Genomic DNA, 25,030 nt, shown 5'->3' with positions numbered 1-25,030 from the left:
TATCACAAAATGCACAGTTTTATATGGGAATCCGAACTTCCTACCTAAGAATAGTATTTAGTGATTAGCCTACCACTGTACCCAGAGAGGATTACTGGAATTCGGTCTTTCATACCTGGTGGCGTTTTACGCGACGTTAATACAATTCACAAGCTTGTGTATTAAGAGTTATATATATAGAGGTAGGCAGTGTAAACCCCTTACTGTACTCTACAATCCATTTACCGAGCGGATGAAGCCACAATATGACGTAATGTCGTCTTAAACCCGTGACACAAACACGAATTGTTTGTGACTTATCCTAGATTGGATAGCCGTTTTAGCGTCCGAAAGCGGAGAACATTTCTGTTTAAATCTGAGTTCAGGGCATATTTCTCGTTTTACATCTATGTTAGAAATAACAACACCGTATAGGTCAGGTTTAATAGAGCCATTTCAATATCGATTCCATAGACAGAGTAACATTATCGTACCTACCATCATATAAGGTGATCAATTTTCACATACAAAATTCATAAATACGCAGTTAAAACGAGCAATTTCCTGAAATAATACCGAGATAGTTTTGTTAACTATTCCACCGATATTGATTAAAACTAACCTTATTAATTAGGTATAAACACACTCGTTGACTTGTTGATGAACAAGGGGATACCCATGGGCATCAATCAATGGAGTAGTTGATTTATTTATAACACGTAACATGCAGTGTAGAGTTCACACGCATTCCATGTCTCATAATCTCTAGCCCAGACTTACATGTTTTGTTCCTGGCCTATCGACCAAAACCTCGTGTCTCACACACACACACATGTACCAATACCTCGTGTCTCACACACATGTACCAATACCTCGTGTCTCACACACACACACATGTACCAATACCTCGTGTCATACACACATGTACAAATACCTCGTGTCTCACACACATGTACCAATACCTCGTGTCTCACACACATGTACCAATACCTCGTGTCTCACACACACATGTACCAATACCTCGTGTCTCACACACATGTACCAATACCTCGTGTCTCACACACATGTACAAATACCTCGTGTCTCACACACATGTACCAATACCTCGTGTCACACACATGTACCGATACCTCGTGTCTCACACACATATGTACCAATACCTCGTGACACACACACATGTACCAATACCTCGTGTCTCACACACTTGTACCAATACCTCGTGTCTCACACACTTGTACCAATACCTCGTGTCATACACACATGTACCAATACCACGTGTCTCACTCACACCTGTACCAATACCTCGTGTCACACACAAACATGTACCAATACCTCGTGTCTCACACACACACATGAACCGATACCTCGTGTCACACACACACATGTACCAATACACGTGTCTCACACACACACATGTACCAATACCACGTGTCTCACACACACACACATGTACCAATACCTCGTGTCTCACACACACACATGTACCAATACCACGTGTCCCACACACACACACATGTACCAATACCTCGCGTCTCACACACATGTACCAATACCTCGTGTCTCACACACACACATGTACCAATACCACGTGTCTCACACACACACACATGTACCAATACCTCGTGTCATACACACATGTACCAATACCACGTGTCTCACACACACACATGTACCAATACCTCGTGTCTCACACAGACATGTACCAATACCTCGTGTCTCACACACATGTACCAATACCTCGTGTCTCACACACATGTATCAATTCCTCATGTCTCACACACACACATGTACCAATACCTCGTGTCTCACACACACATGTACCAATACCTCGTGTCTCACACACATGTACCAATACCTCGTGTCTCACACACATGTACCAATACCTCGTGTCTCACACACACATGTACCAATACCTCGTGTCTCACACACATGTACCAATACCTCGTGTCTCACACACATGTACAAATACCTCGTGTCTCACACACATGTACCAATACCTCGTGACACACACACATGTACCGATACCTCGTGTCTCACACACTTGTACCAATACCTCGTGTCTCACACACATGTACCAATACCTCGTGTCTCACACATGTACAAATACCTCGTGTCACACACATGTACCAATACCTCGTGTCTCACACATGTACCAATACCTCGTGTCTCACACACATGTACCAATACCTCGTGTCTCACACACACACACATGTACCAATACCTCGTGTCTCACACACACATGTACCAATACCTCGTGTCTCACTCACACATCAATACCTCGTGTCACACCCATGTACCAATACCTCGTGTCACACACATGTACCAATACCTCGTGTCTCACACACACACATGTACCAATACCTCGTGTCTCACACACACATGTACCAATACCTCGTGTCTCACACACATGTACCAATACCTCGTGTCACACACATGTACCAATACCATGTATTCCCACATAGATGAACACATACTTCGTACTGACTCGCTACACTACCACTGTATCGTTACGGTTTGATACAGATTTTAAGGAAATGTGATTCTATCGATGTACGTATAAAATGGTAGTACATGTGGATCGGAAAATTGCAAGTGCATGTCGGACTCACAACTAGAACTTTGGGGATAATTAGACGGTGAAGTAAAGGTCACGTGATCACGTGACTTATAGGCATGCACGCAATCACCAAAGTAATATGGTTATTGTAGGTACTGCTCAACTTAGTGGTCACTCCAGGACCATTGTAAAACATCAAAGTATGATGTGCTATCCATACCGGGCCGGTTTGGAGCGAAGGTAAGGACATTGTGTTATCGTTATCACAGATATATCAGAGGAGGTTACCTCTTTGTTGGTAATACTGCTTAGGCTGGCAATATTACATATCTATGATACCGAACAGGATAACGAATTGCCACAGAGCCAAGGTTGGTACCTATTTGACGTCACGGATTTCAATACATTTTAATTGTCTCTTATCACGGATATTACATTGTATACTCTCCAATAGCCCAATACTGAGGTATCGTAGTATATCGTTATTTTCCCATTATCCATTACAACGTCCTTCTTATATGTCGGGTTTTCTGTTTTCTCTATCACATTACGTTTTCAATAGTTCAGCTTTTTTCTTCATCTCGATGGCAGTCTATAATCCATCCGTCCATTTCCTGTGGCGCTTGTCTTTTGTAGTATAAAATGTATATGTTCCCTCCATTTCCTGTGGCGCTCGTGTTTTGTAGTATAAAATGTATATGTTCACTCCATTTCCTGTGGCGCTCGTGTTTTGTAGTATAAAATGTATATGTTCCCTCCATTTCCTGTGGCGCTCGTCTTTTGTAGTATAAAATGTATATGTTCACTCCATTTCCTATGACTCTCGTCCTTTGTAGTATAAAATGTATATGTTTACTGCATTTCCTGTGACTCTCGTCTTTTGTAGTATAAAATGTATATATTCTCTCCATTTCCTGTGGCTCTCGTCTTTTGTAGTATAAAATGTATATATTCACTCCATTTCCTGTGACTCTCGTCTTTTGTAGTATAAAATGTATATATTCTCTCCATTTCCTGTGACTCTCGTGTTTTGTAGTATAAAATGTATATGTTTTCTCCATTTCCTGGGACTCTCGTGTTTTGTAGTATAAAATGTATATGTTTTCTCCATTTCCTGTGGCTCTCGTCTTTTGTAGTATAAAATGTATATATTCTCTCCATTTCCTGTGGCGCTCGTCTTTTGTAGTATAAAATGTATATATTCTCTCCATTTCCTGTGGCTCTCGTCTTTTGTAGTATAAAATGTATATATTCTCTCCATTTCCTGTGACTCTCGTCTTTTGTAGTATAAAATGTATATATTCTCTCCATTTCCTGTGGCGCTCGTCTTTTGTAGTATAAAATGTATATGTTTTCTCCATTTCCTGTGGCTCTCGTCTTTTGTAGTATAAAATGTATATATTCTCTCCATTTCCTGTGGCGCTCGTGTTTTGTAGTATAAAATGTATATATTCTCTCCATTTCCTGTGGCGGTCGTGTTTTGTAGTATAAAATGTATATATTCTCTCCATTTCCTGTGGCGCTCGTGTTTTGTAGTATAAAATGTATATATTCTCTCCATTTCCTGTGGCGCTCGTGTTTTGTAGTATAAAATGTATATATTCTCTCCATTTCCTGTGGCTCTCGTGTTTTGTAGTATAAAATGTATATATTCTCTCCATTTCCTGTGGCGCTCGTGTTTTGTAGTATAAAATGTATATATTCTCTCCATTTCCTGTGGCGCTCGTGTTTTGTAGTATAAAATGTATATATTCTCTCCATTTCCTGTGGCGGTCGCCTTTTTGTTGTATAAAATGTATATATTCACTCCATTTCTTCGTGTCCTCGCTAGGAGAGACAAATACAAATCACATACATGGGTTACTGTGTAATAGATGTAAATGACTGCAGTTGTTGATCGGAAGTCAAATTTCAATCAAGCGAATCCCGGCCTTATTTGTTTTTGTTTTCAACTACAATTCCTTTGTTCGTCCTTCATTGTTTTCCGCTGTCGTCGTTCTTTGTTTTCAGCTATGATTGATTGATTCGTTCCGTTTGTTTCCTATTTCGGCCGATATATCTGAACTCTTGTAAATCTAGTTTCACTCATCATTGCATATGTGTCCTAAAACAATGGGTCTTTGTTCGTCCATTGTACCACCAACAAGGTTTCTAACTAGGAAGATATGTAAATGGCTCAATGAGCCATAATAGGTAAGGAATTGTGCATTATTTAATCGTTTATGGCGTGTACATATGGATATACTTCGGTGCTTGTAACGAGGGAAAAGTTGTGCTCAACTGATAATATTCTTTAGAACGGACAACCTTGATATCGCTCACGGAAAAGTACATTGTTGCACACCAACTCTCGGGAGAACACCACGACGGGGCGTTAAATGATTTAAACAATAAGAGTAAATGTAACCAGTCACTCTAATTATATAGTCATTGACCTGGTACCATGGCCCATCAGGGTATTCCCTGTTTCTAAATTTGGCATGGTCCCAAATTCCAATCAGGCTATAGCTATTAATTATGTCTAGTTTGACCTGGTCCCATGTCCCAATCACTGTGCCTGGATTTGACCTGGTTCCATGTCCCAATCATTGTGTCTAGATTTGACCTTGTCCCATGTCCAATTCATTGTGTCTGGATTTGACCTTGTCCCGTGTCTCAATGGATTGTGTCTGGATTTGACCTGGTCCCATGTCCCAATGGATTGTGTCTGGATTTGACCTGGTCCCATGTCCCAATGGATTGTGTCTGGATTTGACCTTGTCCCATGTCCCAATCATTGTGTCTGGATTTGACCTAGTCCCATGTCCCAATCATTGTGTCTGGATTTGACCTCGTCCCATGTCCCAATCATTGTGTCTATTTGACCTTGTCCCATGTCTCAATGGATTGTGTCTGGATTTGACCTGGTCCCATGTCCCAATGGATTGTATATGGATTTGACCTTGTCCCATGTCCCAATCATTGTGTCTGGATTTGACCTCGTCCCATGTCCCAATCATTGTGTCTGGATTTGACCTAGTCCCATGTCCCAATCATTGTGTCTGGATTTGACCTCGTCCCATGTCCCAATCATTGTGTCTTGATTTGACCTTGTCCCATGTCCCAATTATTGTGTCTGGATTTTACCTTGTCCCATGTCCCATTCATTGTGTCTGGATTTGACCTCGTCCCATGTCCCAATCATTTTGTCTGGATTTGACTTGGTTCCATGTCCCAATCATTGTGTCTGGATTTGACCTTGTCCCATGTCCAATTCATTGTGTCTGGATTTTACCTGGTCCTATGTCCCATTAATGCAATCACTTCTTCACAAATCCCATGTTATAAACATTGCTTTTACCAATTATGGAATGTAAATAAATCATAATCAATGTTTTATAACTTAAATGTTTATTACATTGTACAAATTGAGGAACATAAAGCTTCAGCATTGCAGCCACTGAAATCAGTTAATTCGTAAAGTTTGTGACCCAGAGATCGAGTCATTGTAAACTTTATTACGGTGAAAACAAATCATAATGGTCTGTAAATGCGTGCCACTAGTGCCGCGCAACGATGTGGGTTTTTTTGGGGTTTTTTTAGTCTTTTTGTTTTTGTTTTTTTTGTTTTTTTGTTCCCGAAATCACTTGCATTTCATATCACATTGAACGGACCATTAATCTTACAGGATTACGGGAAGACGATTACTATGAACTCGATACACTTATACACCGTCAACAGGTCGGTACAATCACCTATACTAATGCGATCTCCCTTTATTTCTAAGAAAAGATGAACGAGAAAGATCATTGGTCGCTCATATTCCCCATTCGTCGGCTTCTATTCTCATGGCATCTCGTTAATTCGCAAATGTATGGTAGCGATGTAAAACACGGTTTGCTGTCTTTTGAGGAATAAATCAACTGTTCATACACCTTTTAAATCTTTTCATTAGAAATTTACTTCTATATTTTTTTGTATTTATGACTAAAACTTTGACCAAAGTCTTCCCGACATACGGAGACACTAGTACGGTAACCTCATGCGAGGAGAACCGTAGTGTTGTGATGGACACCTACTACCAAAGATGTAGAAGAGCAGTGCTTATGATTACAATTTCAGAAGTGTATCCACGATCAAAATGATGAATAGCTGACTGTTCTTTAATACATTAAATTAAAAATATATTATGTCTGAGAGAGAAATGAAACTATTTGGCAGGGTCTTCATCAGTTCTCGAAAGCTATTCGCTATATTTGCCACCAACCTATTTCTTATTTTGAGAATGTGGCCTAACCCAGATTTGACCTAGATCTGTATGATGGCTGTCGTCGTGACCTAGATTTGCATGACGGGTGTCGTCGATTTGACCTAGATCTGTATTGCGGGTGTCGTCGTGACCTATATCTGTATGACGGCTGTCGTCGATGAGGCAGAAGACGCTTCCTCTTTGGGACACCTGGTCTACTTTTCCTTTTGTGTTTTCTTTCATATCTATAGTATTGCTTGTACTTTTGCATTGTTTTGATCGGCTGTGATTAATAATTGCGGTGTCATTAAAATGCCGGTATTCTCTGATGAGTTTGGTTCAGTAGCCAACAGAAGGGCACAGTTCGTTCCAAATGCCACCTTGTCAACTGGAATTTAAACATATTAATCATCATTGTTTAAAATGACACTGTCGTTGTCATTTAGAGAACATACCCAGGCTGTTAACAACCATATGGAAGGTTGTCCACCACCCATGGAAACCACGATTAAAAAATAGCACGTCTGATTAGCAACAGAAAATGTGCAACAGGGCAAAGCTTATGGGAGAAACTCCAATCAGAACTTACTCTAACCATGGTATCTGTATAAAATACACCTGCTTCCGAACGAACATGGCGCTGTCAAAGTTAGAGACTATTGTATTGGTTAACAGATTTATAAATAACTATAACATTTATAATGAGTCGCTATATCAAACCGTGTTGTTCGTGTTTGCATCAAGTCTCTGACAATTGTATTTGAGGACAACCTTATCACCATTCCCAACCGTACTGCGACACAAGAAAGCAGTGCTGTTGTCTTGATTGGACGTGAACATGCCTGAATTAAAACTGCTAACTCAGCACATTTCCGTAATTGCATAATATGATGTTTACTTTTTATCGTCAACGTATTTGATATATTAGCACACAGCTGCCGCTCATCAATTTGAGGGGAGTTTTAAATCCCCTCTACACATCTATTATAGGAAACAGACAAATTTGGTAAATTCCGTTATGACATAGATAAATAAACTATATAATGTAACAGTTCTTGGGATTGAAATATGAAATAAGCCACAGGTCATTAGTTGGAAAGGCGATGGTCATTTAAGGACGTGTCTGGTTTTGGAGGTGGATGAAAGCCGGAATACCCGGAGAAAAACACCGACCTTTAGTCAGTACCACGCAACTGCCCCACGTAGGTTTCGAACTCGCAAACCAGAGGTGGAGGGCTAGTGATAAAGTATCGGGACACCTTAACCACTCGGCCACCGCGGTCCATCACGAGTCCGCGCGCCGTTAGTTTTCAAAAATGGAAATGGATTAAGAGGTTAATAAATGTGTTAACAAAGACACGTTTTGAAGATTCTACTCGCTTTTCCGCCTTGCTATGTATTTCTAATTGGAGAATATAATTGTATTTTGTGTAATCAATATTGGGTTTTACAATATAACATAGCAATGGGCTGTAAGTTTCGTTCACTTCAACGAAATGTGATAACCTTAAGCTTTGCGGGGCCCAAGAGGGGTAATATTCTGCTTTTAAGCATGCGCAGTGCGTAGCGTTCGTCCTACGAGCGGTATGTAATGTTATTGTATCGCATTAATTTACAAAACTTGGTTACGGACACTGAACTTTCGTAATTAAGAGAAAGTCTTAGTTTTATTATACATTGTAGAAGAATATTACCAATGTAATATATTACAACACGATTTTTACAGTTATGATCGCTTTAAGTAGGTGGAAATGACCAATTATGTCGAGGAGACGCGATGTAGGGGTCAATGACAGTCATCAACATCAGAATCATTGTCACAGACAAATAATCATCGAATGATTTGTCGATATAACGGATTGTAAATCATGTACAACTGGATGGTAGCCAGTTTTACAATACGCTACACTTCCAGGTAGGTAGCTTTGTCACCATCGAGAGTATTGTTGTTTGTGGAATGTTGACGACGTCTTCGTTTTATTTTTATGCGGAATGGTTATCAAACATCCACGTTTAAATGTTTTATGGTACAAACATGGCAATAACAGTCATGATATTATCGCTAAGAAGGCTGTTAAAAGATCCCAGTAATTGGGCAAAGAAGGACAAGTGTCGTTACCGAGATTCCCGTCTCGCTGTATAACTTTTTTTTTACTTTTTATCTTTTTTACCACTTAATTTCTTCATTGTGAATTGTCCTTTTAGTCAGAAATTGAATTCACACTAAATCCGTTTGCGCGAAAACATAATTCTCTCAACAGATGAATAATTGATAGCATATCGATTGACATAGGAACAGACTTGTCCTCTACCTTACGACATCTGCCGCGCCGGCTGAATTTTTCTCCGTGCAACATCCTGTAAAATGTCATAATGATAGGGATGAGATTTGGTCACTACATATCTAGTTCTCCGCGACCAGACAACTCCTCCCTGGTGAATGAGTCGGCATGGTATGGCGAATGTCACGTGACAACAGTTTGTAATATATCACGTCACGTGATGGACTGGGACACAGTGACCGGATGGTGAATGATAAAATCTTCTCCAGCTCCGTGGGGAATGCGAGATATTTCCATGGGTGACGGGAGCTATTCACAGCATCATCTTCTCTACGTCGTCCTTAATTAGGTCAAATCCTCACATCTTCATCCTTACTGCTGTCTAGCAACACATGGCGTAAAGATTTGGGCAAAGTTACGACTAGGCATTCATATGGCGTTATACAGAATTCACCTGCTTGCCCGAACGTCTCCGTAGATTTTAAAATAAACTAAACAACGGGTTACCGTGTATGTATATAGACTAGGTGGGTAACAATGGTAGCCACAATGTCTAAATATAGATACAAAGTTTGTGTGTGACATTGGAGAAATATAACTAGATAGTCTACTCGTATCATCTGGTAGGAAATAAAGAATTTAATCAGATATTATACAGACTGACATCAGGACCCAGTTGTTCAAAAGGTGATTAGCTTAATCACTTGATTAGTGAAAAAATCATTTCTCATTTGTTGCAAAACCTGTGAGTATATCATCTTTAAATTATGCCAGTTGGAAGAGAATTAAGAATACAGAATTTCATTAAGTTTTGTCAAGTTAGTTCTACCAGAAATTATTATATCAGGATTTGAAAAACGTTGTTAAAATGTGATTAGCCTAATCACCTTTTGAACAACTGGGCCCAGATGCAGATCGAGTAATTGGAACACCTAATTATTCGTATGGGATACTTATTGATATGGAACACTTATTGGTATGGGATACTTATTGATATGGAATACTTATTGGTATTGAATACTTATTGATATGGAATACTTATTGGAATTGAATACTTATTGATATGGAATACTTATTGATATGGAATACTTATTGATATGGAATACTTATTGGTATTGAATACTTATTGATATGGAATACTTATTGATATGGAACACTTATTGGTATGGGATACTTATTGATATGGAATACTTATTGATATGGAATACTTATTGGTATTGAATACTTATTGGTATTGAATACTTATTGATATGGAATACTTATTGATATGGAACACTTATTGGTATGGGATACTTATTGATATGGAATACATATTGGTATTGAATACTTATTGATATGGAATACTTATTGGTATTGAATACTTATTGATATGGAATACTTATTGATATGGAATACTTATTGATATGGAATACTTATTGATATGGAACACTTATTGGTATTGAATACTTATTGATATGGAATACTTATTGGTATTAAATACTTATTGATATGGAATACTTATTGATATGGAATACTTATTGGTATTGAATACTTATTGATATGGAATACTTATTGATATGGAATACTTATTGATATTGAATACTTATTGGTATTGAATACTTATTGATATGGAATACTTATTGATATTGAATACTTATTGATATTGAATACTTATTGATATGGAATACTTATTGATATGGAACACTTATTGGTATGGCATACTTATTGATATGGAATACTTATTGATATGGAATACTTATTGATATGGAATACTTATTGGTATTGAATACTTATTGATATGGAATACTTATTGGTATTGAATACTTATTGATATGGAATACTTATTGATATGGAATACTTATTGGTATTGAATACTTATTAATATGGAATAAGTCAAATTAATGTATAACTGAATCTGGTTATAATAACTGACCAGCGTTAACCACAAGTCATTGTCGGTATCGTCCTCTCGTTAACTGTGGTATATACGGTGACATTGTTATATCTGTGTACAATACACATCACCTGTCTGTTCGAATTTTTGGATTGTACATAGATACGCTGAGTCTGCATTAACCCGTGGGGGAAGTGTCTTGAAAACTATCAGTTTGACATGAATATTAATATTTTTATCGACCAATCAAAATGCTTTTTATTCAATGGAACTCATCCAACGAGATGACGGTACTGACAATGGTAGACAATCTAACAAAAATGACCGCGCCCACATAACGGCAAAAGAGTGTGTATTTTCGCCATTTTTCCAAACAAAATTAACACAGAGCGCTTAAACGGCGTTCTTGTTGGTAAGATTTTCCGATAAAATTCCGTCGGAACCAATCAGATTAATGGATTTGGTTCATGAACAATTAATGAATCCGACACTTTTTGTGCAACTGTCCAGATCGGAGTTATGCGAAAATGGATCACTTGGGTACCAACATGAGGTAGAGTTAACCGCGAGTTCACAAAAATGTTACATAAGTGTTTGATGTTACGAGATCTTATATTATACACACCATACCAAACTTTGAACAGGTTTCAATTTCATGTTACAGAGATTGATAATAAATGGACGGCGAAGACTGTCACACTGAGTGAATTTCTTTTTTTTACGACAATATCTATCCCTGTTATCGTCAGTCTGTTGTGTTCACTGAGAAGAGGGTCCTTAAGACATAAAACCATGACTGTTTTTATTATGATTTAGGGAAGATGAAGGGATTTTTTTAAATTAAAATTTTAGCAATAAAAAAAATCCTTATTTAGATAGATAAACGTAGAACTATCTAACCTATCAAACACAATCTCTATTTTTTTTTATTTTTTTTTTTTTAACTCAAAACATCACTTTTTCTGGTACCAAGAGAAATGCGATTTGCCAAAAACGTAATTTCTTCGGCCGTCACAAGTTGTATACATCAGCAGTATTGCCTTCGTTTGTGAATAATTTATACATAATCACAATGAAGATCATATGCAAAATGATGTCAAAATGAGTGTCAATTTTTGACATTTTGTTTGGTTTGATATTGTTTATAACGTCCTATCAACAGCTAAGGTCATTTAAGGACAGCATCACTTATGTGCAAGATGCATGCGTGAAGTATGTGATGTGTGATGTCTCCTTGTGATAGGGCGGAGCTGATGTCGACTTTATAGTGTTATCTCACTGAAACATACTGCCGAATACACACAGCAGGACACTCCTCTGGTCACATTATATTGACGATGGGCAAACCAAGCGTCCCACTCTCAAATATACGGAGCGCTAAGCAGGAGTTGCGAATGCCATTTTTATCGACTCCTTTGTGTCTCGGTCAGGGGCCAGGGGCCAGGGGCCAAATCCTTCCCCAGAGGGGCTAACGCTCAACTAAGGCCAAAAGTGAGGCAGTGTTATGGGATACATTAGGAAGAATATAGTTACTAGAGAGAAGAGAAAATCTCTTATTTCGCCCATTACGATTATGCAATGGGGGCAGTAGGTACAATTCTTACGCCCTTCCTGCAGGACAGATCAAATAACGTAATACATTAAATACACCCATTACATCACGTGGTAATAGTGTGACAAATATAGCAACAAATAAAACGCATATCCGTATATACACAGTTTATCAAGTGAACCAAAACGGTTTGACCTTGTGAACCACAACTGTTTGACCTTGTGAACCAAAACTGTTTGACCTTGTGAACCGCAACTATTTGATCGGCCATGTCATCGTAACTGGTTGACCTTGTGAACCACAACTGTTTGACCTTGTGAACCACAACTGTTTGACCTTGTGAACCACAGTTGTTTGAACTTTGTCACCAATGGTAATGAAAGTTTGGTGTCTAATGCTTGTCTTGGTAATTCTGTAGTGTGTTGATGTCTTTCTGTATGTGTTACAGATAACATGGAGATGTTGGGCCGGTTCTGTCGCGCGATCGTCAGGAGGAAAACCATTGATAACAAAACCCTGAAAGATTCACGACTCAAAAGGGGACTGAACATCTTCGACCTGGTTGGGATAGGTAAGTACGAGATCAACTTGTGATTCAACAGGATATAAAAATGAAATGTATCACGATATATCGTATAAATAATCACTGATAATATACAGACTCTCTCATGGCTAACAATAATACCTAATACCTTTATTAAGCGTGGTTATGTGTCGCTTGTCACCAACCTGTAGGACGAGCTAGGGGCCGCGGTGGCAGAGTAGTTAAGGTGTCCCGACACTTTATCACTAGCCCTCCACCTCTTGGTTGCGAGTTCGAAACCTACGTGGGGCAGTTGCCAGGTACGGACTGTAGGCCGGTGGTTTTTCTCCGGGTACTCCGGCTTTCCTCCACCTCAAAAACCTGGCACGTCCTTAAACAGACAAGTTAATAGGACGTTAAACAAAAACAAACCAAACCAAACCTAAGTAGGACGAGCTAGTTGTAATTTCCCTAATCTCAGGTGACAGTATCTTATTAGGAAACATTGGGTAAGATTTCATCGTGACTGTATTCATAGAATTTCTGAACGTCAACAAACTCTCAATAAAAGTCTTAAGACGAGCCTGGAATGGTCCATTGAAGAGTACAGTGACTTGTTGGTCTATTTTACCATGCATACACGATAAAAGTAACTTAATGCAATCTTTATAGCCGTTCGGATGTGAAACAAATATGCCTAACGCTGTAAAGGTCTCGCGCTAATTGAGTTACGAGATTCCTGAAGGCACAAAACGGTGAGCAAAGCTCGGTCAGTAAAGACCAGTCCGATCAATACTTAGGTCACTCGTTGATTGTGTCTAGGAGGATAACCGTGATCACAAATATCATACACGCTTTGTAGTATGACAAGATGAACGTGCATGGACGCAGTTTTTAACGAAAATGTGATTTGTGTACAAGTTTAGTTTAAGTATGACGTGACCCAGACTCGCTATAACGAGGTCCATCATTATTGAACACACAGGGCGCCGCATGTGTCGAGGGGCCGCGGTGGCCAAGTGGTTAAGGTGTCCCGACACTTTATCACTAGCCCTCCACCACTGGGTTGCGAGTTCGAAACCTACGTGGGGCAGTTGCCAGGTACTGACCGTAGGCCGCTGGAAAAATCTCCGGGTACTCCGGCTTTCCTCCACCTCCAAAACCTGGCTCGTCCTTAAATGACCCTGACTGTTAATAGGACGTTAAACAAAATAAACCAAACGCATGTGTCGATATTTTTACCATTAAGCCTCGTTAGCAAGGGTCAGGGTCGTGAAAGTCCCGAGAGGCACGCAAACACACATATATATCAGACACCTAGAACCTTTGTCTGGTCATATGTGGTTTTGGTGATACTGAAGAAATGTTCAGTGTAGATTGCTCTCGACACTCGGCAGGCCTTGTCCATGTATGACAGCAATTGCTTAAGTGACGTTACCCGACACTGCCGGTGTTTGTCATGTGACGTATACTGCACGTGATATTCACTAATTAGGTAGCGGTAATATGATTACGTGCGCTGGAGTGCACGATTGTTGTAATTCAAAATTCGCAATAATCAAATTTAGATTTTGCTCCCTTGGATAATTTCATTAAACGATGGAATTGAAGAGTGGTTTGTAATTAGTTTCTGATGTTCGTTTTGCTTGTGTGATGTTGTTTGTCCAGTTGTATAACACACGATATTTATCACCGGCTGATAATACAGACTGTCACTGGAATTTCTATAGACTGACATCGTCAATAGTCAGCAAAAACGTCCTGTAGAGACTGATTGGGGAGATGTCTGTTGATATGGTGACTGATTGGAGAGTTGTCTGTTGATATGGGGACTGATTGGGGAGTTGTATGTTGATATGGTGACTGATTGGGGAGATGTCTGTTTATATGGTGACTGATTGGAGAGATGTCTGTTGATATGGTGACTGATTGGGGAGATGGCTGTTGATATGGTGACTGATTGGGGAGATGTCTGTTTATATGGTGACTGATTGGGGAGATGTCTGTTGATATGGTGACTGATTGGAGAGATGTCTGTTGATATGGTGACTGATTGGAGAGATGTCTGTTGATATGGTGACTGATTGGGGAGATGTCTGGTTATATGGTGACTGATTGGAGAGATGTCTATTGATATGGTGACTGATTGGGGAGATGTCTATTGATATGGTGACTGATTGGGGAGATGTCTGTTGATATGGTGACTGATTGGGGAGATGTCTGTTTATATGGTGACTGATTGGGGAGATGTCTGTTGATATGGTGACTGATTGGAGAGATGTCTGTTGATATGGTGATTGATTGGAGAGATGTCTGTTGATATGGTGACTGATTGGGGAGATGGCTGTTGATATGGTGACTGATTGGGGAGATGTCTGTTTATATGGTGACTGATTGGAGAGATGTCTGTTGATATGGTGACTGATTGGGGAGATGTCTGTTGATATGGTGACTGATTGGAGAGATGTCTGTTTATATGGTGACTGATTGGGGAGATGTCTGTTGATATGGTGACTGATTGGGGAGATGTATGTTTATATGGTGACTGATTGGGGAGATGTATGTTGATATGGTGACTGATTGGAGAGATGTCTGTTGATATGGTGACTGATTGGAGAGTTTTCTGTTAATATGGTGACTGATTGGAGAGATGTCTGTTGATATGGTGACTGATTGGAGAGATGTCTGTTTATATGGTGACTGATTGGGGAGATGTCTGGTTATATGGTGACTGATTGGAGAGATGTCTATTGATATGGTGACTGATTGGGGAGATGTCTATTGATATGGTGACTGATTGGGGAGATGTCTGTTGATATGGTGACTGATTGGGGAGATGTCTGTTTATATGGTGACTGATTGGAGAGATGTCTGTTGATATGGTGACTGATTGGGGAGATGTCTGTTGATATGGTGACTGATTGGGGAGATGTCTGTTGATATGGTGACTGATTGGAGAGATGTCTGTTGATATGGTGACTGATTGGGAGATGTCTGTTGATATGGTGACTGATTGGGGAGATGTCTGTTGATATGATGACTGATTGGAGAGATGTCTATTGATATGGTGACTGATTGGGGAGATGTCTGTTGATGTGGTGACTGATTGGAGAGATGTCTGTTGATATGGTGACTGATTGGAGAGATGTCTGTTGATATGGTGAATGATTGGAGAGATGTCTGTTTATATGGTGACTGATTGGGGAGATGTCTGTTTATATGGTGACTGATTGGGGAGATGTCTGTTTATATGGTGACTGATTGGAGAGATGTCTGTTTATATGGTGACTGATTGGGGAGATGTATGTTTATATGGTGACTGATTGGAGAGATGTTTGTTGATATGGTGACTGATTGGAGAGATGTCTGTTTATATGGTGACTGATTGGAGAGATGTCTGTTTATATGGTGACTGATTGGGGAGATGTATGTTTATATGGTGACTGATTGGGGAGATGTATGTTGATATGGTGACTGATTGGAGAGATGTTTGTTGATATGGTGACTGATTGGGGATATGTCTGTTTATATGGTGACTGATTGGGGAGATGTCTGTCGATATGGTGACTGATTGGAGAGATGTCTGTTTATATGGTGACTGATTGGAGAGATGTCTGTTTATATGGTGACTGATTGGGGAGATGTCTGTTTATATGGTGACTGATTGGGGAGATGTCTGTTGATGTGGTGACTGATTGGAGAGATGTCTGTTGATATGGTGACTGATTGGAGAGATGTATGTTGATATGGTGACTGATTGGAGAGATGTCTGTTTATATGGTGACTGATTGGAGAGATGTCTGTTTATATGGTGACTGATTGGAGAGATGTCTGTTTATATGGTGACTGATTGGAGAGATGTATGTTGATATGGTGACTGATTGGAGAGATGTATGTTGATATGGTGACTGATTGGAGAGATGTCTGTTTATATGGTGACTGATTGGGGAGATGTCTGTTTATATGGTGACTGATTGGAGAGATGTCTGTTTATATGGTGACTGATTGGAGAGATGTCTGTTGATATGGTGACTGATTGGAGAGATGTATGTTGATATGGTGACTGATTGGGGAGATGTCTGTTGATATGATGACTGATTGGGGAGATGTCTGTTGATATGATGACTGATTGGGGAGATGTCTGTTGATATGATGACTGATTGGAGAGATGTCTGTTGATATGGTGACTGATTGGAGAGATGTCTGTTTATATGGTGACTGATTGGGGAGATGATGATGATGATGATGATGATGATGATGATGATGATGATGATGATGATGATACTGTTTGTGTTGTAGCATGATGATGATGATGATGATGATGCCTTATAACTGGGTGTTATTTGATTGGTTGTAGGCGTTGGAGGGTCTCTAGGTATTGGAGTATACGTCATAATCACACATGTTGTCAAACATCAGACCGGACCTTCCACTGTGCTGTCTGTATTGTTTTCCGGTGTGGCGGCCCTTTTATCAGGTAAGGAATACAATGATACATAACAATCATCATACTTTCTTCTTGTTTTTTATTTATCAATTTTTCAGTTTTTTAATTTTTTATTTTTTTTTGTTTTATTATTCTCGAAAGAAAATCATTTCAAAGTTTAATCTAAATGTAACACATCTGTAAGAAGTGTACCTTATATTTACCTACTTTCATCCGCTCTTGAATTTTCCGTATGTCCGTTTATTCTCCCGTTTTTGCACATGTATCACCTCCGATAAAATGAACTTGTACTACCTACAATGATATCTTTGGCGTTCTTACATGAATAAAACGACCTAGAGACTAATAATGGTGTTAGAGTGTGTCATATTATGGGTTCTCACAACCAATTTGTAATGTTATTAAGCATTGATGTCATTTTTTTTTTAGTTTCATCGGGGTATGAAACAAATTTTGTTTGCAAACTGTATGAATCCGCGTAATTTGTTTCATACCCCGATGAAACTAAAAAAAAATTGATATCAACGCTTATAATTATTTTTGGAAAATGATTTTCTAATTTAAAACATGTTTTATGTTCAATTTTACTGGTTTTAAATGGGATTCTTTTTTTCAAATCAATACGCAACGTCAATTGTCGTATTGTGACGTCACATTTTTCGCGCCATTCTCGGAATTTCTTTCATGAAAGAATGAAAAGAATTTTTCGACCAATCACATTTGAGTATTTACCATGAAAACAAAGAAAAATTAATTATAACATTATAAATTACATACAGATCTGACACAATCATACCACCAAATATTGGTCACGATCAAAGCTCTTGATCGCTGATATACAAAGTTTGCAATGGTGACATGTTGACAGGATGGGAAACAAGAAAATCGTCAAGAAAAGTGTTAGGCAAAGACACATGGATTAGTGATGTTATGTAAACTTTATATAGGTGGCAGGCCATGGTCAATACCAGATTTTAATGAACTAGGTGAGATTAGGAAAAGTCATGGCAATAAAAGGTAGAGGCTCTCGTCATTAGTTTGGAAATTTCGTTTACCATACAAACCCCATTCTGGTAAAATACCAGACAACCAAACCGGCGGTTTGAAGCATATCAAACAAAATTGTATCAAAATGTACATTGTTTTGATGTAATTTATTGAAGTCTAGTTATCTCCCCTTATACCTTATTAACATAATCCCCTTATGTATCATGTACATAATAAGTGATGATGTCAAAGAGATGCATGCTGATAATGTTTAAAATAATGAAACTAAGCGAAAGTTATTTTTATATGTGGTACAGGTATATCATGTGTATTATATACCTACACAACAGTAACATACGGTTACACATCAATCTATTAAATATATATGTATATATAGACCAAATGTGTCCTGGTGTAGAATATGGAAATCTATACGTATGGTTAGATTATCATAGATATTGTGTCGGTGAAGAGGAAAGCGATCAAAAAACTGAATTCTTGGTTTTTGTGACTGAATTACAATTTGTAAACAAGAGCAGGATGTCGTAAGGACTGTTTCCATGGAGATAAGTCTCTAGACACAGGGACACGATCTGCTCCATTGAATCAACGATAGAAATGATACCGGATGATACTTGTTCCCAATTTCTCTTTATTCGGTCCAGGCTACTTCAACAGAGGTCTAACATCAGACTTCTTGAAGCACAGTGGAGCCTTGACTCAAACAGTCGGGGAATGTGATATCTAAAAGGAGCAATGCTTTAAGACACTGATTCAGTAAAATTGTGGAAAGCGGGCTCAGCTCCCAGGATTTCGATAACGGGATTGAAGTGATCTTGCTATTTGTTGTTGGTGGATGTTTGTCAAAAGTTCACCATCGAATTAGTTGTCAGCAGCTATGGCAGATATTGTCGGTAGTTTGAGTTCATAGCATCAATCGTTTGTTTGTGCTGATTCGATTCCTGATATAATAGCTGTATTTGATTGACTTAACTAGAACGGCTCCGAAGGATTTCACCTTCTCGTGGTCCGAACAACACAATCCAACTTTATCCGATCAGCTATCATTCTAACACTGAATGAGAGGTGGGCTGAATCTACATTGTTTTGTTTACAAGGGATGGTCGTTGTCTACAATTCTGTTTCACCGGCGATGATTTTGATTGTCACCGAGTCTGTTTCATCTAGCGATGATTTTCATTGTCCCCGAGTCTGTTTCATCTAGCGATGATTTTCATTGTCTGCGAGTCTGTTTCATCTAGCGATGATTTTCGTTGTCTGCGAGTCTGTTTCATCTAGCGATGATTTTCATTGTCCCCGAGACTGTTTCACCTAGCGATGATTTTCATTGTCCCCGAGACTGTTTCACCTAGCGATGATTTTCATTGTCACCGAGTCTGTTTCACCTAGCGATGATTTTCATTGTCCCCGAGACTGTTTCACCTAGCGATGATTTTCATTGTCCCCGAGACTGTTTCACCTGGCTAAGAAGTTCACGGACTCTAAATTCTAGCCAGGATTTTCATTGTACCACGGACTGTTTGCTCCCATATTAGTCACCATTATCTCAACAGGTTCTTGAGAAGAGCCTCAATTCCAGATTTTTCTGAATATGGACGACGAATAAACACCAAATATTAACAGCGACAAACTAACATTCCATACAAGAGTTTTACTGGTAGTACACGATGTCAATCAATCCCTTGCATCTCAAAATATGTTCAGTCTGTAACTGGAAACAAAACATTATGTCGCATTAAAATACTGTCTGATAACGAGAATAGTTTGCAAGAGTAATTATTTGCAATATGTTTTGAAGGTATGTTCGTAAAAGTAAACTATTTTTTCATGTTTCAGCCATTTGTTACGCTGAGTTCGCCATGCGCCTACCTCGCGCAGGCGCCTCTTACCTGTACACGTACGCCGTGCTCGGGGAGCTGTGCGCCTTCACTGTTGGGTGGACCATGGTTCTGGAACACATCATAGGTGCAGCCGCTGCAGCCAAGGCTTGGGGCCAATACCTGAACGTACTAATGAACGGTACAGTCCATAGGTAGGTAAATAGTACAGTAAGATATGTGGGTACGTTTTTTGACGTAACACTGTATATTTAGGTGTATATTTATTTGTTTGTTTCAATGGGACCGACGCCGGTTTATACAGAGTAGATTTACTAGTATACAGAAGGAATGGGGCCGGAATATATGGCCGGATTACAGAATAGACAGAGTCCGGATTATGCAGAGTTTTTTACTATAAATAAAGAAGGGAATTTTTAGGACCAAATTATTTGGCCGGTTTTGGCAAATGTCCGGATTGGACAGAATCCGGTTTGGACAGAGTGTACTGTACTTCTTTGGTTGCTATTGTCCACTGGTTACTGAGCAACCACCATACATTATCTACATGAACGTTGTACACGTGGACACGACTGAACAATATGTACATACTGTAAGTATGGGTCCAATAAATGCTGTTCCATTGCAGACAATCCATCTTTCCTATCCACCATTATGTTGATCTAAGAACTCCCTGTCCTGCGATAATAGTATAGATAAATCCAACAATGAACGAGATTCTTACAGAAGTGTCGTGTACCTCGACATGACTTGGGGGAGGGGGGGGGGTATTATACTCGGTGTTGTCTGACTGTAGTAGAAGTGTCGTGTACCTCGACATGACTTGGGGGGGGAGGGGGTATTATACTCGGTGTTGTCTGACTGTAGTAGAAGTGTCGTGTACCTCGACATGACTTGGGGGGGGGGGGGGGGTATTATACTCGGTGTTGTCTGACTGTAGTAGAGGCGTCGTGTACCTCGACATGACTTGGGGGGGGGTATAGTTGCTATGTCAAGGCGGGCCCAAACCCCTAAACATTTTCCCTTAAAATAACAAGAAAAAAGGGTTTTGGAATTTTTGGGTTTTAAAAAAACAAAATGGTTTAAAATTTTTCCAATTTTTCCCTTTTGGGCCTCCCTCAAAAATAAATTGGTTTCCCAGGCCCCCGAAACCCCCCCTTTGGGAAAAAAAAAAAAAAAAAATTTTTGGGGCTTTAAAAAGGGGCTGAAAACCGGAATAATTGGGGGGGGAATTTTTTAATTTTTTTCGGTTTGTGGGAAAAAAATTTTTTATTTTTAGAATTGTGTTACCCAAAAGTTGGGGGGGGGGGGCGGGTTTAAAAGGGTTTTAATACGGGTGCTCGGGGGGGCTGGGGCCCACTGTTGGGGGGGGGTTTTGGGGGGGTAAGGGTTTGGGGGGGGGGGGGAATTTATAATCCGGGGTTTTGGGTATAACTAGAAAAAAGGGGCCCTTTTTTGGCCCCGCCCATGTTTTTGGGGGGAAAGGGCCCCGGGGGTTTATACCGGTGTTTCTGATTCGGGGTTAAAAGTGGGGGGGGACAAGGGAATTTGATTTGGGGGGGGGGTGGATTTTTATCGGTTTTTAACTTAAAAAAGAAGGGTTTTGGACCCAAAATTTTTTGGGGGGGGGGGGGGGGTTTTAATTATTATTTCTTGGTTTAATTGCCCAGGGGTTTCGGAACCCTTGGACCAAAACTTGGGGGGGGGTTGAAACTTTTTCTCAAATTTGGGCCCAATAAGGGGGTTTTAGGGTCCCCCTCACCAATTAGGGGGGGGTTGGGGGTTGGTGGAAAATTAAAAAAACTCCGGTTTTTTAAAGGAAGGTCGTGTCCCTCGACTGATTGGGGGGGGGGGTTTTATACTCGGGGGTTGTTGACTGTAGTAGAAGTGTCGTGGTACCTCGCCATAAAATTTGGGGGGGGGGGGGGGGGGGTAGTATTATTCGGTGTTTTTTGGAATGTAGAAAAAGGGTCGTGAACCTGGGAAAAAATTGGGGGGGGGGGGGCCCCCCGGGGTTTTTTTGGGGGGGGGGGGGTATTATACTGGTTTGTTGACGAAGTAGAAGTGTGTTTTTTTTTCCCTCGAAAGATTGGGGGGGGGGGGGGTTTTATACTGGGTGGGTCGGGGAATGTAGTAGAAGTGTCGTTTTACCTCGAAGGATTGGGGGGGGGGGGGGTTTTATTTTTTTCCGGGTGTTGTCTGACTTGAGTAAAGGTCTTTTTCCCTTGGGACATATTGGGGGGGGGGGTGGTTTTTATTAAATGGGGTTTTGCCCGGACTGTGTTAAAGTGTCTTTTTACCCGAAATAAATTGGAGGGGGGGGGTTTTAAACCGGGTGTTGTCGATGTGTAGAAGTTTTTCGTGTACCTCGCCCATGATTGGGGGGGGGGGGGGGGTTTATTATCCTCGGGTTGTTGACTGTGGGAAAAAGTGTCGTGTACCTCGAATAAATTGGGGGGGGGGGGGTTATTACCTCGGTGTTGTCTACTTTTTAGTAGAAGGGTTTTGTCCCTCGCCCATGATTTGGGGGGGGGGGGGGGATTATTCGGTGGGGTTGGGGAATTGAAAGTAAAAGGGGGTTCGTGTACCTCAAACATGACTTGGGGGGGGGGTGGTATTAAAATCGGGGTTGTCTGACTGTGTAGAAGTGTCGTTTACAAGGGGAATTTTTGGATTGGGGGGGGGGTTTATTATACCGGTGTTGTTAAACTTTTAGTAAAAAGGTCTTTGAAATCGACGGGACTTGGGGGGGGGGAAAGGGGGATCAAAACTGGGGTTTTCGGGACTTTTAAGTAGAAGTGTGGGTTTTAATTTGGGACATGATTTGGGGGGGGGGGGTTTTAAAACTCGGTGTTTTCGGATGTGGGAAAGAAAATTGTCTTTGACCCGACATGAGGGGGGGAGGGGGTATTTTTAACCCCGGGTGTTGTCGACGGTAGAAAAGGGCGTGTCCCCGGGACTGACTTGGGGGGGGGGGGGGTTTTAAAACTGGGTTTTTGTCTGACGGTGTAGAAGGCGCTGTACCTCGACTGACTTGGGGGGGGGGGTTTGGGGTATTATACTCGGTGTTGTCGACTGTAGTAAAAGGGCTTTTGGACCTGACATGAGGGGGGGGGGGGGGTTTTATACTGGGTTGTTGTCTGATTTAGTAAGAGTGTCGTGTCCCTGAAGATTTGGGGGGGGGGGGGGTTTGGGGGGGGGGGGGGGGTTTTTTTAAAATCGGTGTGTCTGCTGTTTTAGAAGGTGTGTACCTGGGGAATAAACTTGGGGGGGGGTTATTATACCGGGGGTTGTCGACTGAGTGGGAATTTCGGTCCCTCGAAGGACTTGGGGGGGGGGGGGTTTTTTGGTTTTATGGGGGTTTTTGTTGACTGTAGTAGAAGTCCCGGGGGACCTCGAAATGATTGGGGGGGGGGGGGGGGTATTTTTTCTCGGTTTTGTCGACGTAGTAGAGGGTCGGTACCTGCCCTGATTTGGGGGGGGGTTTTTACCGGTGTTTTTTACGATGTAGTAAAAAGGGTTTTTGTGAAATCGAAATGATTTGGGGGGGGGAGGGAAGGGAAAAGGTGGGGGGATGGAAGGGGGAGGGGGGGGGTGTCCCCGGGAAGGGACGGGGGGGGGGGGGGCGGGTAGGGAGAAAGGGTGGGTTAAATTAAAGAAGGTCTTTTGGGCCCCGAAATGAGGGGGGGGGGGGGGGGGTCGGAAATGGGTTTTTTCTGGGGGGAGGGATGATTTTGGGAGAAGTGTTTTTCCCTGAAATAAATTGGGGGGGGGGGGGGTTTATAACTGGGTTTGGGTCTTTTTTTGAAAGTAGAAGGGGGGTCCGGGGGGGGGGTGTACCTCGACATGCTTGGGGGGGGGGGTTTTTAACTCGGTGTTTTTTGGGACTGTTTTAAAAGGCCGTGCCCTAAACATGTTTGGGGGGGGGGGGTTTTGGGGGGGTATTTTACTCGGGTGTTGACTGTAGTGGGAGGGCGTGTACCCAATGCGGGGGGGATTTTGGGGGGGGGGTATTAATCGGTTTTTGTTGACTGTAGTAAAAGTGGTTTTGTCCTCGAAAGATTTGGGGGGGGGGGGTATTTTTAACCTCGGTGGGGTTGACTGTAGTAGAAGGGTTTTTGTACCTCAAAATGATTTGGGGGGGGGGTATTTATCCCTCGGTGTGTCTGACTGTATTAGAAGTGTCGTGTACCTCGACATGGGGGGGGGGGGGGGGGGGGGTTTTATTATACTCGGTTTTTGTTTTAAATGTATGAAGGGGCCGTTTTCCCTTTCGACAGATTTGGGGGAAGGGGGGGGGTTTAATTAACTCGGGGTTGTTAAATTGTATTTAGCCCCGTGTCGTGTACCTCGACATGATTGGGGGGGGGGGGGTTTTATTATACCGGTGTTGTCGACTTTTAGTGGTTAAAAGGGGCCCGTGTACCTGAACGACGGGGGGGGGGGGTATTTGGGGGGGGGGGTTTTTAAACTCGGGTGTTGACTTTTAGTAGAGTGTCGTTTACCTCAAAACAGGACTTGGGGGGGGGGGTTTTAAAACTGGGGGTTTTGTTGATGTAGTGGGAAGGGGTGTGTGTACCCAAACAGGGACTTGGGGGGGGGGGTATTTTGGGTTGTTTTTGGGATGTAGTAAAGGGGCCGGGTCCCTCGCCCTTGATTTGGGGGGGGGGGTTTTATCCCGTGTTGTCGGGACTGATTTAAAAAGTGTGTTTTCCCCGACAGGAAGGGGGGAGGGGGGGGGGG

General features: G+C 41.0%; 1 protein-coding gene across 1 annotated transcript in view; it reads left to right on the top strand.

Annotated features, from left to right (window-relative positions):
* LOC117345324 (cationic amino acid transporter 2-like) overlaps positions 1 to 25,030 on the top strand; it is a 60,820-nt gene that overhangs the window by 13,789 nt on the left and 22,001 nt on the right. The window contains exons 3-5 of the mRNA XM_033908391.1: positions 12,920 to 13,042; positions 17,352 to 17,471; positions 20,286 to 20,481. Of these exons, the coding sequence (XP_033764282.1) occupies positions 12,925 to 13,042; positions 17,352 to 17,471; positions 20,286 to 20,481 (434 nt within the window). The 5' untranslated portion in view covers positions 12,920 to 12,924. The remainder of the gene's footprint in view (positions 1 to 12,919; positions 13,043 to 17,351; positions 17,472 to 20,285; positions 20,482 to 25,030) is intronic.

Source organism: Pecten maximus, chromosome 16 (genome assembly GCF_902652985.1).
Source record: "Pecten maximus chromosome 16, xPecMax1.1, whole genome shotgun sequence".
Lineage (NCBI taxonomy): Eukaryota > Metazoa > Mollusca > Bivalvia > Pectinida > Pectinidae > Pecten > Pecten maximus.
This window is presented reverse-complemented; position numbering and strand designations above follow the sequence as displayed.